This window comes from Truncatella angustata, assembly GCF_020726525.1.
Source record: "Truncatella angustata strain MPI-SDFR-AT-0073 chromosome Unknown BKA67scaffold_15, whole genome shotgun sequence".
Classification (NCBI taxonomy): domain Eukaryota; kingdom Fungi; phylum Ascomycota; class Sordariomycetes; order Amphisphaeriales; family Sporocadaceae; genus Truncatella; species Truncatella angustata.
This window is the reverse complement of record NW_025763395.1, coordinates 588,770-603,875: the sequence shown is the minus strand read 5'-3', so window position 1 is coordinate 603,875 and position 15,106 is coordinate 588,770. Positions and strand designations below refer to the sequence as shown.

The 15,106-nt window shown below is 44.0% G+C and overlaps 3 protein-coding genes and 1 non-coding gene across 4 annotated transcripts; 1 reads left to right on the top strand and 3 right to left on the bottom strand.

The window, feature by feature from the left end:
- Nucleotides 1-2,664: 2,664 nt before the first annotated feature.
- On the bottom strand, nucleotides 2,665-6,584 carry BKA67DRAFT_528952 (uncharacterized protein; the record flags this gene model as incomplete). The annotated part of the gene is made up of 4 exons (XM_046098995.1): nucleotides 2,665-3,135; nucleotides 3,205-5,461; nucleotides 5,579-5,777; nucleotides 5,930-6,584. The coding sequence occupies 4 exons, from the start codon at nucleotides 6,582-6,584 to the stop codon at nucleotides 2,665-2,667; spliced, it is 3,582 nt and encodes a 1,193-aa protein (XP_045950979.1).
- Nucleotides 6,585-7,177: 593 nt separating this feature from the next.
- BKA67DRAFT_t196 lies at nucleotides 7,178-7,284 on the top strand. The gene has a single exon. It is a non-coding gene; the product is annotated as a tRNA-Ser (tRNA).
- Nucleotides 7,285-9,589: 2,305 nt separating this feature from the next.
- Nucleotides 9,590-11,308, bottom strand: BKA67DRAFT_596459 (family 20 glycosyltransferase; the record flags this gene model as incomplete). The annotated part of the gene is made up of 2 exons (XM_046105300.1): nucleotides 9,590-9,619; nucleotides 9,797-11,308. The coding sequence occupies 2 exons, from the start codon at nucleotides 11,306-11,308 to the stop codon at nucleotides 9,590-9,592; spliced, it is 1,542 nt and encodes a 513-aa protein (XP_045950978.1).
- Nucleotides 11,309-13,511: 2,203 nt separating this feature from the next.
- BKA67DRAFT_147457 (uncharacterized protein) lies at nucleotides 13,512-14,977 on the bottom strand. The gene has a single exon (XM_046095098.1). The coding sequence runs from the start codon at nucleotides 14,577-14,579 to the stop codon at nucleotides 13,764-13,766; it is 816 nt and encodes a 271-aa protein (XP_045950977.1). The 5' UTR covers nucleotides 14,580-14,977; the 3' UTR covers nucleotides 13,512-13,763.
- Nucleotides 14,978-15,106: the final 129 nt, after the last annotated feature.

Genomic DNA, 15,106 nt, shown 5'->3' with positions numbered 1-15,106 from the left:
AATGGAGAAGCCATTCCACATTTTCGTTAATTCGATTCTTTCGTTTTATAAAGCTAATATCTGTTAATAATTATTTATTTATTTTAGAAATATATTTCGTTAAAACGGTAATTCGTTTAACCCGGTTAATTAATTTTAAAAACTTAATACTTTAAATAAAAAGAATAAACGTAAGGTCGGGATTAATAATATATTATTTTAATATTATTTATATTATAATATTAATAACGTGGGATATATACTAAATATCGTATTAACATTTATTAAATATAATACTTTTGTATTCGTTTTTAAAGGCTTCGATTAAATTATTTTTATTACTTACATTATCTTTAAAGTTAAATAAGTATTTAAAACGAATTTTAATTCGTTATAAATATTTATTTTAGTATGTTATTATTTTAATAAAAGTAATTAAGAGTTATGAAAGCTTTTTTAAATCGGGTTTTTAAATTTTCTTTAATTTTATAACTATTAATAATCTAGGAATTTTTAATTAATTAGTTAATTATTTAAACTAAAGAAAGTAAAAGTGTTACGAACGAAGGCCAGGAACCAGGCCTAAAGTGGAGAAAAGAAGCATGGGGCAGCCAGTCACCACTGCTAAGATTCTATTGGACAAAAGACAGCACAGGACTCTGGGTCACGTGACTTAGGAGCGACAGGAGCATTGCGCTCCTAGCGCTCCACGGAATATCAGTGAAGGAATGAATGGATATAATAAGGATTGGATTTCCTACTCTACATAGACAGTCATTACTTCAGTGATCAATCTAAGCATTTATCTTACCCATAGGTGAAGCTCACGCTTTGACGACTACACTTGTGAATCTCTTTGCTCAGTATATTCTAAAGGTCTATCTCTATAGTCTTCTATTTCGCGGCTAGCATATCTTGTTAGCATAAACCCCTTGCATTATATTATTTGTGGTTATATAACCCGATAGTATAATCGTCACAAAAAGGTACTTAATTATTAAGATAAGATAACATTTCTTTAAACGACAAAGTGTTAAGATATTTAAAGAAAGTTTATTATTTGTAATAAACTATTAAATCTTATTATAGGCTTTTATTTCTTTAAATTTGTTATTTCGTTTCGGAATTAATTATATTTACCCGTTGTCGTTTATTTCGATTTATGAAATCGAGAAAGTTCGGGTGTCGTAAAAGAATTTTAGTTTTTATTAAACAAGGAATTACTATAATAATATTATATAAGTAAAAGGTTAATAAATAACTTACTTTTTTAACGGCCCTTTAATTTACTTTTTTTATTATAAGCGATTAAATAGTAATACTTTTAATAATAACGAGAGAAATTTAATAATTAAAAGTTTTAAGTAAAAACGATCGTCTTTTATTTATAATTAGACAAATTATATTAATATAAATAACAGAGTAAAAAAAAGAATAAAGAATAAATATATAATATAAAGTTATTTTCCTTTCCGTAAAAAATTAATTGGATTTAATACTTAATTAAATAAATTAGGTTTAAAAATATAAATATTTTCTTTCTCGTTAAGCTTTAATGTTAAAGACGAATAACTTAATTTCGTAAAAGACGAAAGGTTAAAATACGTATTTTACGGCTTTAATATATTAGAATTCGTGTTTATAAATTATACTAAATTTAGATTCTATAGAATTAAAATATATAATAAATAAAGATAAAAAGGATATTTATTATTATTAAATACGTTGTAAGACTCTAAGTCCCTCGGTACCTCTCCGAATTATACTGTACGGTAAACCTTTACTTTATAATTCGTAACATTATAAGCTTATTATCTTATACTATTATTATTAGTTCTTATAACTTAGTGTTATTTACACTTATACTAACTTTAATTAATAATAATAATGTTTTATTTATTTCATTTAGTAAAAACTTTATAAATTTAAATAAGAATATAAAAATATTTTAATAAGTTTTTAATTATTAATTATATTAATTTATATTAATTACGAAGTTCGTAATTAAGATTAAATAATATAAGTCTTAGTTTTAATTAATATTAATAATTCTTAATTATAACTTACTTTAATTAATAATTAAAGAGAAAACAAAATCTTATCTTTAAATTTTAAGAAGATTTCTTTTCTTTTTAATAAGTTAAATATTATTAAATAAAGGTTATATTAAGACTTTTATTTAATTTAATTTAATTCAATTTAATATACTTTTATAAAAAAGATTTTAAAATAATAATTTAAATTTAAATTTATAATAAAAGCTTATGTTAATAATTATCTTTAATAAAATAATTTATATTTATTATAAAAGTATATTAGTTATAAAAAAGATTATATTTATTATAAAAGTATATTAATTATAAAAAATATTATATTTATTATAAAAGTATATTAGTTATAAAAAAGATTATATTTATTATAAAAGTATATTAATTATAAAAAATATTATATTTATTATAAAAGTATATTAGTTATAAAAAAGATTATTATAATAAGATAATAAAGTAATATAATTTATAATTTATAACTTATAAGTAAAACTTTTAATTAATAATTCAATTATAATTTTAAATAAATCTTTTAATATAATAACATTATTTATTTCCTCTATTATTAAGTAATAAAGTTATAATTTATAAAATTTACACCTAAGACATTCACTGAACTATATAAGCTTATACTTAGTTATCGTGAAATAAGAAGCTGCTTTAACTCTTTAAACTTGACCGGTTTCGTTAGAAATCTGGACATGCCAACCTCACCAGCCTCCTTACATGCATTCTCACTGCCCACACCCGTGATCGCAATGATGGTCGATGCTTTAGAGATACCCTGCTCTTGTTCATACTCCCGTATCTTCTTCGTAGCCTCGAAGCCATCCATGATAGGCATTTGTAGGTCCATCAAAATGTACTCAAAAGGGCTGTCAGCTTCCTTGTACTTGGTGAAAGCCTCCAGACCATTGGAAGCTTCGGCATATGGCAGTTGAATCTTTTTCATGAATGTTACAAGGAGTTTGAGATTGATCGCATTGTCGTCAACGAGGAGGACGCGTGGTGGTGACAGTGCGTCTTGTCGAGAAGGCTCTTCCTGCTGATGTACCACGACGGACTTGGTTGGACTGGTAGTAGCTCCCGGCTCCAATGCGAAGCCTGGCTCTTCCTCCGTGACGCTTGAGATTATATTTCGTTGTGGCTCGTCGGATTTCCACCTTAGAGCCTCGACTGAAGGTCGATACCGCACCGCTACTTTGTCGTACACGACTGACGAAGTGTTTAACTTCACCCCAGCAGCACGCTGTTTGCTGTTGCCAGTTGAAAATGTCGATGATGATAGGTCCGATGCATCGGCTTCATCTCCATCTGATCCACTATCCTGTACTCGCTTGATGCATCGCACCATGGCTTTGGCCAATTTGCGCAAGCCCGCGGGCTGGCTGACGACCTCGATAATTCGTCCAAGCGAGATCAGGTGATCGATTCCAGCCGCACGAAGCGCCGCTGCTTCGAAAGCGTTCGTACATATAATGAGTAATGCAGCCTCCCTCGTCCCGTGGCCCGCCGCGATTCGCTCACGGTGCTGGCTCACGAGATACTCGATGGGAGGCGGCTCGGCATAAATGTAGACGCTTGTGTCCGGAGCATTGCTGACATTCCGGCTTCTGACACAATTCATGTCGAACCATTTCTCGCAGATGTTCATCACAGACGACTCCAGCTTTGATGGTCGTTGCTCTTTGCTATCTCCCGCATCATCAGCGGTTGGGTTAAGCATGCAGACTTTCTTGCCTGACGTAGCCAAATGTACTTCATTTAATATGTCATCATGATTGTCAGCGGATATTCCCGAAGAAGCAGCCTTCATAGGTATAGAAATGTGAACGTGTGTACCAACACCTTTCTCGCTGTGAATATTGATCTTACCCCCAAGATTGTCCACAATCTGGGATGTAATTGAAAGACCCAGGCCAGTACCTGGAGTGAAAGAGTCCTCCTGGGCGAAGGCCTTGAATAGGCGGTTGGCCATGAAATCCTCAGACATGCCGATACCCGTATCTTTCACAGCAAACTTAACCTCGACATCAGACGAGCTTATCTTGTGCACTTTAGCAAAGATTTCGATGGATCCACATTTGCAATACTTGATCGCGTTGCCCACTACGTTCATGATGGCGCGACGAAGGGCGCCGGTATGGCCCCGCACGTTCCAGAACGGAGATTTCTCGATGTTGATTGTCAACTGAACCTTGCCGGAAAACTTCGCGCTACCCGAGTGAATCTGCTCCTCAGCCGGTGAATCATCGAGAGCCATAGCCTTGATTGCTGCACTTGCATCATCAACGGGATCGTAGTGCCGAAGGTTCATCTTTCGAAAGGTCTGACCAGCGAACACTGCTTCAACTACCTCCTCTAGAAGAAGTGAGAAGTCGAATGCTGTAGAGTTTAAGTTCTCCTGGCTCGCAAGCCTAACAAGACCACGATCTCCTACGAGCTTCTTTCCCATGGTAGGTTCAAGAGCTGTGCTCGCCCGATTCAAGTTATTGATCTTCGCATAGTCCAGAAGATGGTCTATTGTGTCCAGCAGAGTCTTTCCACAGGTTTCCATGGAGCCAACCAAGCTCATCTGATATGCCGAAGTCATTGTATCTTCTAAGAATTCCAGACTGCCAAGCATACCATGAAGAGGAGAGCGCAAATCGTGGGATATCGAAGCAATGAAAGTGGATTTTGCTATGTTTGTGTTTAACACTTCCATGCTCGCAACTTCGCTCATCATACAAGACCCAAAAGTCTTGAAATATGGCAAAGCTTCATCAGGATCACCCATTTTGAAGTCATCACCCCAGATGAAGCCAGCGGCAAACCATTGGCTGTGGGCGTAATTGAAAAGCGGCAAAAATATTAGCCACTTGGCGTCAGGTATACTTTCGAGGACCTCCGGTGGCAGCAGCGTGCGCTGGCCCTTGAGCACACTCGGCATAGCCTCGTACACAGCTTCTCCGGCATAATCCTCGTTGAGTTGTAATTTTTGGTCTGCGACAACACGACCTTTATTCAAGTAGAAGCATTTTCCAAATGGATATTTCAAAATGCACTTCTTTAGGTTTTTCCGTCTCACTATCCCTTGGCTAAATGCATTGTGTTCCTCGTATGCGAGAGCAGTGCTTAGGATCTCAGCCATGCCGGTGAGTTTGTCGTCGACATCCGCTTTAGTACCCCTTGATCGACTTTCGGCGGACCGAGCTATATCCATATCGTAATCCTCGTCATCAGTTGCGACGAATTCGGAGTTTGTATCGGGGTCAGTATTACCGGGTGGAGAACTCCCCTGATCCGACGGACCGGAAAAAATACCAGATACCACATCGACGAAGACACAGCCGGTCGCTTTAGCTTGTTCGCGTAGTAACTGGGAGGCCTGAGTGAATATCCTTCGGATGTTGTTCTCTGACTGCTTCGGGTCATCTTTGCTACGAGGCTTGCTATCACGAGAGAACCGGGGCACTGAAACCTCTGACTCTGGGCTTGACTCCATGCTTTTGTTGGCTTTGGGCGACAATTTGGCGGCAGAGCCAGGTGAATTCACTGATGCGTTGGACTGGTTTTGGCTTCCACGTCCTCTTGAAGGCGTGCTTTGAGGATCAGTCGCTTGCACATCGGTCGTTTTGTAGCGGCTTTCCGGCGTCGTGGTGTACGTTTCGGTATTGCTCAATTTGTACTTGAATTCAGAGAGGTCCTCCAGAAAATAAGTGATGCCATTCATGAGGTCTCTCTCCGAAACGCGGCCCATTGTATCGACTAATAGATTATATGTCAGCATTTATTGCTTCAGATACGTGCATGTGTCGCGTATCGGCAGGAGAATGATAGATCATAGGCCCCCACCGAGGGTTGGTCCGTAAGAACCGACATGTCAACAGGGGTCATGTTATATCCACGAGGCAACCTACCGACCCTATCGAGATGTTCCGCAACTATGTGGGCTACATCTTGCATGAATAGGATTTCATCCACCGTGAGACCTTGAGGTCGTGGTTTGGTATCGGAGACGCCGTAGACGCCGATAGAATGACCCTGTTTTGTGACAATGGGCACGCCGGCATAGAATCTCACACCTCTTTCGGCGGTTACATATGCACGGTGCTTGAAGCGGTCGTCTTCGAAAGTATCCTTGACGACAAAAGCAGCAAGATCCACGTCGCGGCCGTTGGCGTCCCTGCAGGTGGTGGTGCCCTTCAAAGCGTGCTCGTCCATGCAGTCTCGGCGAGGGAGCGAGACATTGCCAAGCCAGATATGGTCGCCAGGATCATGCCGCGTTTCATCAACCAGCGAAAGTGTTTGCGTGGCTTCGGCCAGAATGATCTGAGTATTGGTCTCAATGAGCGAAATCATGGCACGCTTGACGTTTAGTCTGAGTGCGGCGAGCTGCGCAAGCGCAGTTAGGGTGGTGTCGTGCGAGCAACGAGTGCGCTCGCGGCCGGTGTAGACGGGCACAGCCTTCAGCTTCTTGGAATCTAGCCATGGCTGGTAGTATCTGTTCAAGTCGCGTTGACGAGCGAACTCGGAAGAGCTGGCACTCGAAGAACGTCTTGATGCGACTGACATGGCCGGCTAGCTGATGCAAAACTTCAGATGCGCAAAACACACCCAACCCTCTGTGAAAGTATAAGACTCTCGCATGTAGTCGGCAGTGGTCCGGCTCCCCGCGAGTCTCGAATGCCGCATGGGTATCCGATCCGAACCGAGTACATAAGTAAGAGAGCGACTCGATTTTGCTAGGTTTGGCTTAGACTAGTCTAGGCTTGGACTTGCGCCTGTGGCAGCAGATGGTGCCTCAAATTCTCGCTAAGAAATCGCCACCAGAAACCTGCCCAGATACCCATTCTAGCGTTACTTTCTAGGGTACAGGACAACTTGGAGCGGGAAGATATCTTTGTCTTCGGGGAAGCAGACCTAGTAATCCAACCATATCTTTATGCAGTCATGTTTTCAGCAACCTTTTCCTTGCATCTTTTTTCCCCAATGCGCTCATTCCTCTCACTGACCGTCCTGACAATTATTTTGCAAGATCCTAGCTACAGTACCCACTGAGCTCCCCTAGAGTAGATGATCTATCTGATGTGCTCCAACTGCCGAGGATAAGCCGTATGTGTGCAACATAATTTTTTTCAAGTTCTCTAATTTCAACCAACAACCGGGGCACTTTGGCGGAGTGGTTAACGCGCTGCCCTGCTATCTATCTCTGCGGTCGATATCGGTCTAGGCAGTTCCTTCGGGAGCGTGTGTTCGAATCACACAGGTGTCGTTTTTGACCAGTTTCCACGCGTCAATAATTTTTTTCCTACTTTGTTTCATGTCTTCGTTGCATTTTATTCCCCCCTCCCTCTTCAATTGGTGCTTAGATGTGTTACCGACGATAGGCGATATGTGTAACTTATAAACAGAATATAGGACTAAAAGTATGATCGATAATTATTACCACTTACCATATAGATGCTTTTCAGTTTGTATTAGCTGTGCCACGTACAAAGCATATCATGTTACGGACTAGGGCCTGGGGTCTTTTGGCATTTCGTATGGAGGCGCTATATATGGGGCAAGAAAAAGAGTTCGGAGGTTATGAGGTGTTCAGCGCGCAGTTGCCTGCCGGTGCCCGGGCTATCATCCCAATATAAAAAAAGGTGCCGAATACAAAACCATTCCGCGTTTGTTCCAAACCCCTTCCTATCCCTGTGTGATCACTATTAAGGTTGATCACTAAGGCATCTTGAAAAACGGTACTACACTAAATGAGTCGTCGAAGACGCACCTTATAAGTACTCTAGAAGAGTAGTGGAATGATATGGTGATTTCATCACCGCCCGTTTGGCCATTCCGCCCTAGATTACTCGTCTACAAATCTCGGGGTCTTATATATTGTTACGAGATTGTTGATTTGCTATTTATGTTAAGAGTGGCACAGCTGAAGACGAGATCCTGGTTATTAATTACGAGTCTTTTCATTAGACTATGTGACTTTATGTTTCAGGGCGCAGGACAAAGTTTAAACTTCTCGCCGATGATCGATATAATCAGCAACAGTGCTGATGAACACGTAATATTTGACCTAGGATATTGCCTGACTATTGTCACTTGACATTTCCTCAGAGCCCTAGGAATCTTGAATCGATTTTCTGCTTCCAAGTTCGATGTTGTCGATACGATTGTGGTTCATGTCATGCTCCGTTTGTTATTAGTTCTGATATAGACGAAGTTAGGCTTCGTCAGATAAAACTATTTTCAACGATTGCATCGTAGGTTGGCATATGTGGGACAAAAACAAAGCAGTAGCATTTTGGCCTGCTGCCATTGATGGTGCGATCTCTTGTACCATCGAATTCATCTATATCGGGAGAGAAATAGTCAATAGAATAAACTCATATTTGTCTTTATCAAACTTGGTCCCATGAGTCCTGGTAGCAATGTCAACATATTGTTCGAATGGACGAGTCCCGTACACCATAACCCAGCCACAGTATGCGTACTGCTTCTTGGAGCGAAAGTAAGCTTGCAAGACCAACCACCCAAGGTTGGTAGTTCGTTTTGACCTGATTTCCGCATTGTTGTAAATACTTACTACGTCAGTAAAGAGCGTTGTCGTGGGTAGTGGTGCTGGATGGTGAACAACTTGTGACCTAGTGTCTTGTAATGAACAATTTGGTATAAGAAGCCTAGAGAAAAAAAAGCAATCGCCAGATAGGATGCATGTTGTTACAGTATGTATCTTGGTGTGACCTAGAAGCTGCAAATGTAAGAATAACCTATGAGGACATCAATGAGAAGTTGTGAGTCAGCGAGGCAGCTTAGAACGGCACATAAATGAGTTGCGCCATTCCAACAAGGACGACGGATACGCTCTTCACTCCTAATATCAAGACACATGCGACTCAGTCCTCGCAGTCAGTGCTTTTAAAGGCCGCCTCAGATCCGATAATAATATGATGATATCGAAAACACCTGGTAAAGAGAAGCCTCTTGTTCCTAATTTGAGAGAGGCAGGAGCACTCATAGTAGATAAGTACCAAGTGGGAAAGAGAAACCCCGAAAAGAAACCAAACAGCCGAGGGATGTATACACAAAATAAAAATAAAAAGGCTAAAGCGAGTGAGTGGGTGTTAGTCTATGATATTTTCTCTTGACGTGTAAGCTGAGCGCTTGCTCAGAGAAGTTTTACCAGTATGGACTCCACAGTGCAAGAGTGACATGCGATCGTTCGCCATTATTATCAGCTCGTGTAACAATGTGATTGACTCAAAACTTGCACAGGGGTATCCTTTCTGCGTACACAAGTTTGGGGTACAGTAATCAATCAGTGTCTTGTGCTAGAAACAAATCAAAAGGTAGCGTTGACCGTGAGACAATAAGCGAGAACGGCATGCACATGACCATGGGGCGGAAAGGTGTGGACTTTTCAAGTCATAATAAGTCTATCATTCATTCAAGTCACTACCGAACACCAGACTCCATATCTATCTGATGCTCAAAGGTACTATTCGCCCGTCCTTGCTTAAAGATACAATAACGCCCAGCTTCATGGCCCGCAGACACACATCGCTTAAATATCTTCCCCCTTAGAACCGCTGCGATTCCTCAGTTGCGGGCTGGGTGAGTTGATTGGCCAGCCGAGTCTTCTCGGCAAGCAGCTTTCTGTCGCTTTTGGCCGCAGATACCATGATTTTAGTGTGCCTATTTGCTGCATCGGCCCTACTTTCGTCTCTGGGTTGGGAGTGCTCAAAGTCCTAGTTTGAGCCAGTCGCGGTATCAGATCCTCCGCCGACCGCAGTATCTTTCAGATTTTGCACAGCGCTTGAAATTTTCTGTCCAACATCGCCAATAGCCGGCAAGGGTTGCTTCTCACCCGCCTCGGCGTTAACCTTGGTGAGCTCTTGAACGAAACTTTGACCCCACCATGCACTGGTGTATTTGAAGACATAACGCTCAAGTTTGCGGAAGTTGGCCTCTCTCATCTCGGGGGACATGGTGACAGCGTCGTGAATGGCATTAGCAAGTTCCTCCGTGTTCCAGGGGTTGACGATGAGAGACCCATTCAGGGACTGGGCAGCGCCTGTGAACTCGGACAGGATCATGACACCATGGCGGTCATGTTGGGTAGCAATGTATTCGTAGGATACGAGGTTCATGCCATCCCTGGTTGAAGAGACGAGGCAGACATCGGAGACAGCGTACAGTGCACAGAGCTCGTCGAAGTTGACACTCTGGTGCAAGAAGTGAATAGGCATAAACTCGACAGTACCAAACTTGCCGTTGATGCGGCCGACCAGCTCGTTGACGACGGCGCGCAGGTTCTGGTATTCCTCGACGTCTTGACGCGAGGGGACGGCGACTTGGACAAGGACGATCTTGCCTATCCACTCGGGATGCTCAGTCAGGAAAACCTCGAGAGCATGCAGCTTCTGCGGTACTCCCTTGATGTAGTCCAAGCGGTCGACACCAACGATGAGCTTGACGCCCTCGAACTTTCGGGACAGGGTAGCGATGCGCTCTTGTACCTTTGGCTTCTTGAGTCCTTCGACGAACTTTTCTGGGTCGATACCAATGGGGAAAGCGCCGACGGTAACGAATTTGCCCTTGTAAGCGACGCCGTTGGGGGTGGTAGAGGTCTCGAGGATACGGGAGCAGGAGCTCAGGAAATGGCGAGCGTAGTCGTAGGTGTGGAAGCCAATGAGATCGCACTGCAAGAGACCCTGGAGGAGGGCCTCTCGTACTGGCAGGATACGGTAAATCTCACTGCTGGGGAAAGGAGTGTGCAGGAAGAAGCCGATCTTGATGTTCTTCTTGCCGTTCAGCTCTTGGCGCAGCAGCTCGGGCAACAACATCAGATGGTAGTCGTGGACCCAGATCATATCACCATCCTGCACGTCCTTGACGACGGCCTTGGCAAACAGCTTGTTCACCTCCTTGTATGCCTCCCATGCGCCCTCGTCGAAGGTGATCTCACCGGGGTGGTAGTGGAAAAGGGGCCAGAGGATCGAGTTGGCAAAACCATTGTAGTGTCTGTCGGCAAGGTCGTCGTCGATGAAGACGGGGAAAGCGCCGTACTCGTCCTTCAGTTGCTGCTTTACCTTTGGGATCTCGTCCTCGGGCACCTCTAGGCCGGGCCAGCCGTACCACTGAAAGGTCGTCGTCTTGCTCAGGCCACTGAGGCCAGTGACCAAACCTCCAGAGGACATGGAGAAGCTGTACTGGCCCTCGTCGGACCGCTTGATGGTGATGGGCAGGCGGTTGGAGATCAACAGCAACCTGCCGTTGGTGCCGTCTTCTTGCGCCATATCGTCGAGGTTGGCTGCTTGGTTGGGGGCCGGGGGCTTGGGTCGAGAGACGGGCAGAGACGAAATGTTGCTACTAGCAGCGCGGGAATCCCTGTTCTCGGGCGGAAAGCAATGGTAGGTTTTGTGTTGTAGAGTTGCTGCCAGCCAGTAGGTTTTGGTTTTGGTTTGATTTCCTTTTATTTTCTTCCGTTCTAGGGCAGTTGAACAGATGGATGGCGGGGTCAAAGGCAGCACGGAATACGGGAGCACGGGGAGTGCTGCAGGGTGTGTAGTGTGTATGTGACAGGTAGAGAAAGTCGCGAAAGCAAGTTCGTTCAGTCCAGGTGTCCACTAAAAGTTTTAAGTTGATGGCGGGACAAATTTCGTCAGCAAAACATCATCGGGACTGAACTTATGTATTTGCATGGGAGGAGGCCATGGCCGGCTACAGCATACAGAGGTAACCTAGTAGACATGGCTAGGCATGGCTAGGCATGGCACGTCCTACGGATCCGTACACGCTGTACACTACAATCACCACTTGCCAGCATGCAATCCGATGCGGTGCGATGCGTAACAATGTGATACAAGCACGCAGACGAGACGAGACGAGACATACGTACTGTAACTTATCCGTAGCCTGCCACTTTCTTCTTTTCTAGAAATCCTTGCTCGCAGATCTCCTAGTCAGCCCAAACTTTCCCCTCCCCCCACCACCACCTTGACCGTCGTCATTGTAGCTCAGGTACCCAGCCTGCCAGCCAAGCCAGCCTGCCAGCGATATTTTTAACTTTGATTCCAGCATCCCTGTCTCTCTCTGCCCGAATTATGTACATAGTCACCAGAGCATGTGTACTGAAGTTGCGTTTCCCACCAAACCCCAACGACTTTGGACCTCCCTTTCGATTTCTCCAGCATCCTGCCCGAACCTGCGAACCTCCTCGACTCCCTCAAAGTCTCACGTACACTGCTGGAGGAAGCTGTCCCCAGCGACTGACGTAATTGTGTCGGTGCTGCAAGGATTTGCAAGCATCAAAGTGACACCAACGGCACGCCTAGCCGCAAGAGCTGCGCCGGAACGGAGCCTGAGACTGTCTAGCCCAATCAGTCAAGCTCGTGGAAGTCATGGAATTCCCGCCATTCATCCATAGCCATATCGTCGCGATCCAGACGCTCTTAGTAACTTACGTGCAGCTTGTGCGTGCCCGTCCAAACGTCCTTTCTTTCGCCTTTGTCAACTTTGTCAACCATTCCATAAAATCTCTCAACTTTATTTCGATGCTACCCATACTCTGACTCTTGCCTCCCACTCTGAATATCGCACCGCTCATGATTGGATACGCCCATTCGCGCGATTTCTAGTCCAACCATTGTTCATTCTAACCTCACCCCGCATTGGGTATGTTGCATCCCAGAAAACGGCCCGGCAGGATACACTACACAGCCCTTCCAATCGTCAAGGGCTACAAATCCCGTATAGTTTTCGCCGTTCCAAACATTGGAGTTGAATCTCACGGCTGATCTACAATAACCATAATCATAACAACAAGAATAAGAAACTGTTTGTTACCAGACGATCAATGCAGTGCAGAGCACCCCCTAGTCATCCATCCACTTGACGTGATCGATTATGGAATGGACAGACCTTTATACTGTGTAAGGAGTTTCAAGCCACGGTAGGAGGTTGCTGCTTGGAGCGATGAGCAATGCGCAAATTCCACTCCTCTCGAATGGAAAGCCGCACGAAATATCATGCTCCTCTTGGGCATCTCGATGCACTATGGGCACCTCACATGAATCAATGTGCTCTTTTATCAGCCGCTCCGCTAAAAATATGAAGTCTGTCACAGTCACCCCGCTATCAGCGCCTGTAGCAGTGGACTGCGGAGTAAAACTTCCGGCGCCATCGGATTGGGCCCATAAGGATTATGGGATCTTGGGACCGCCGAGTGCCAAGCGGGAAGATGGATAACATCGCCACGAGTTTTGATGTCTTATCGAATTGCCGCTCCATTTCAACGACTTCTTAAAGGCAAGTGAGTACCAGCAAACATTCTAACGCCACGGGAAGATTCATCTGTTAGTTTGCCACGAATTTAAACGATGAAATATCGCCGAAAGGAATAAGCCGTGACAATACGAACCATGTAGAGTAGCAATGGCTCTTATGGGACAGCCCGACATTCGACTTTGTTACAGATGGGAACTACACGAATACAGACGGAGTATGTGCCTAGGAACCCGTGTTGCTTCTACATCCTTCTTCCTTGCAACTAGTCTAGTACGTAGTATAGGCATATCGTGGTCCATATATTTCCAGTTGTCCGGCTTTTCGAACTCCCCTGTCGATAAGGTCGATGCCCAGTAGGTTCAAGACCCCCTCAGAATAGCTACCCTCTCCCGAGGTAGCCCATCTCGATGATCTGCCATGGTGTCGAGGTTTTCAGGGCAGCTTGCACGGCGTGGAACGCCATCGTTATAGACACCCTCGCCGGGGTAGGGACGAACGAAACATTGAGGTCCAACACGCACCCTCGGTCCAGGAATGCAGTCTGAGGAAACAAGGCGAAAGTTTTGTGTAAACAGATAAATGTAGGCTAACAAATGGAAGCTGTACATTGCAAGGAATCCACAACGGGTGCGTCGTCGCTATCGCAGCAATGAAATCTGTTTTGGAGGTCGCCGGAATTTCAATCGTTTTTTTCATACCCAACCATGTCTTCATGCTGTACTTAACCAGTCGCCGGTACGATTTTATTTTGCTCTTTCTCCACGGGAAGGTGGCTGTATTACTAGCGAATGCATGACCTGCTTTATCGCCCACGACGAATCTATGGGTTTGCTCATAGCCACCTTCGGACGCGAGACATGCAGACAGCAATCTCGCCTCTGAACCCGTACGAACGAACAACTTCACCACTGCCTTCTTTTTCCCTTGTGGAAGCTCGTACCAGGAAGAGCATGGCAAACTCTCCACCAAGCAGGGCATTACAACGTCCAAGCATAGCTCGGAATTCGAGAGGGTTCTAGGAGAAGCGCCGAAGAGCAGCATTGATATTCTAGTCTGATGCCATCCAGACGCAGATATGCTTGCTTGCTTGATACGAGCGCAGCGCGTCGCCGATATCAAGTATGCTAAAAAGGGGATTTGTCGGAAAGGGCCATCCCGACTCAGATCAAGAAACTTGACCAGACAATCGACAGAAACGCCCTCATCAAGCCAAGTAGCTCGGTTCTCCATGCCGGTGAAGGTGCTGGCTGAGATTATGAAATTGCTGGGTGTGTAAATCATTGTCCACTCTAGCAAAAACAAAAAAACAAAAAACCGGACGGTGTCGCATCCACCATATAACTATGGCAATTCGATCAGCCAACGAAGCAACAAACACGAGCGCTTGCGTAAGCGACACTCAGTACCCGTACACTGCCAATGCCACGATATGGAGCAAGAGGGTACTGGAATGCTGTAGCTAACACACAAACATCAAAACGAACCTCAATGGGGCTGTCAAGCAGTGTACACAAGAATGCACCTATACTTCGAGTATTATTCTATCATGTGTCATATGTGTCATGTCAGTAAGTGGCATCCTCGACCATGTTATTGAATGCCATGTCGGCCACTATTTCCAAACTATGCATTGTATCAAACTCGACCTGCCAGGTGAACGAGGGGATGATACTATATTAGACGATTTGTTGGGCTTCAGCGGCAATTTCAATTAAACACACCGCCAATCAAGACATTAAACATCCACCCTGGAATGATGAATAATCTGCTGTACGCGAGTATCGGTACTATTAACTATCTCTTCTGGC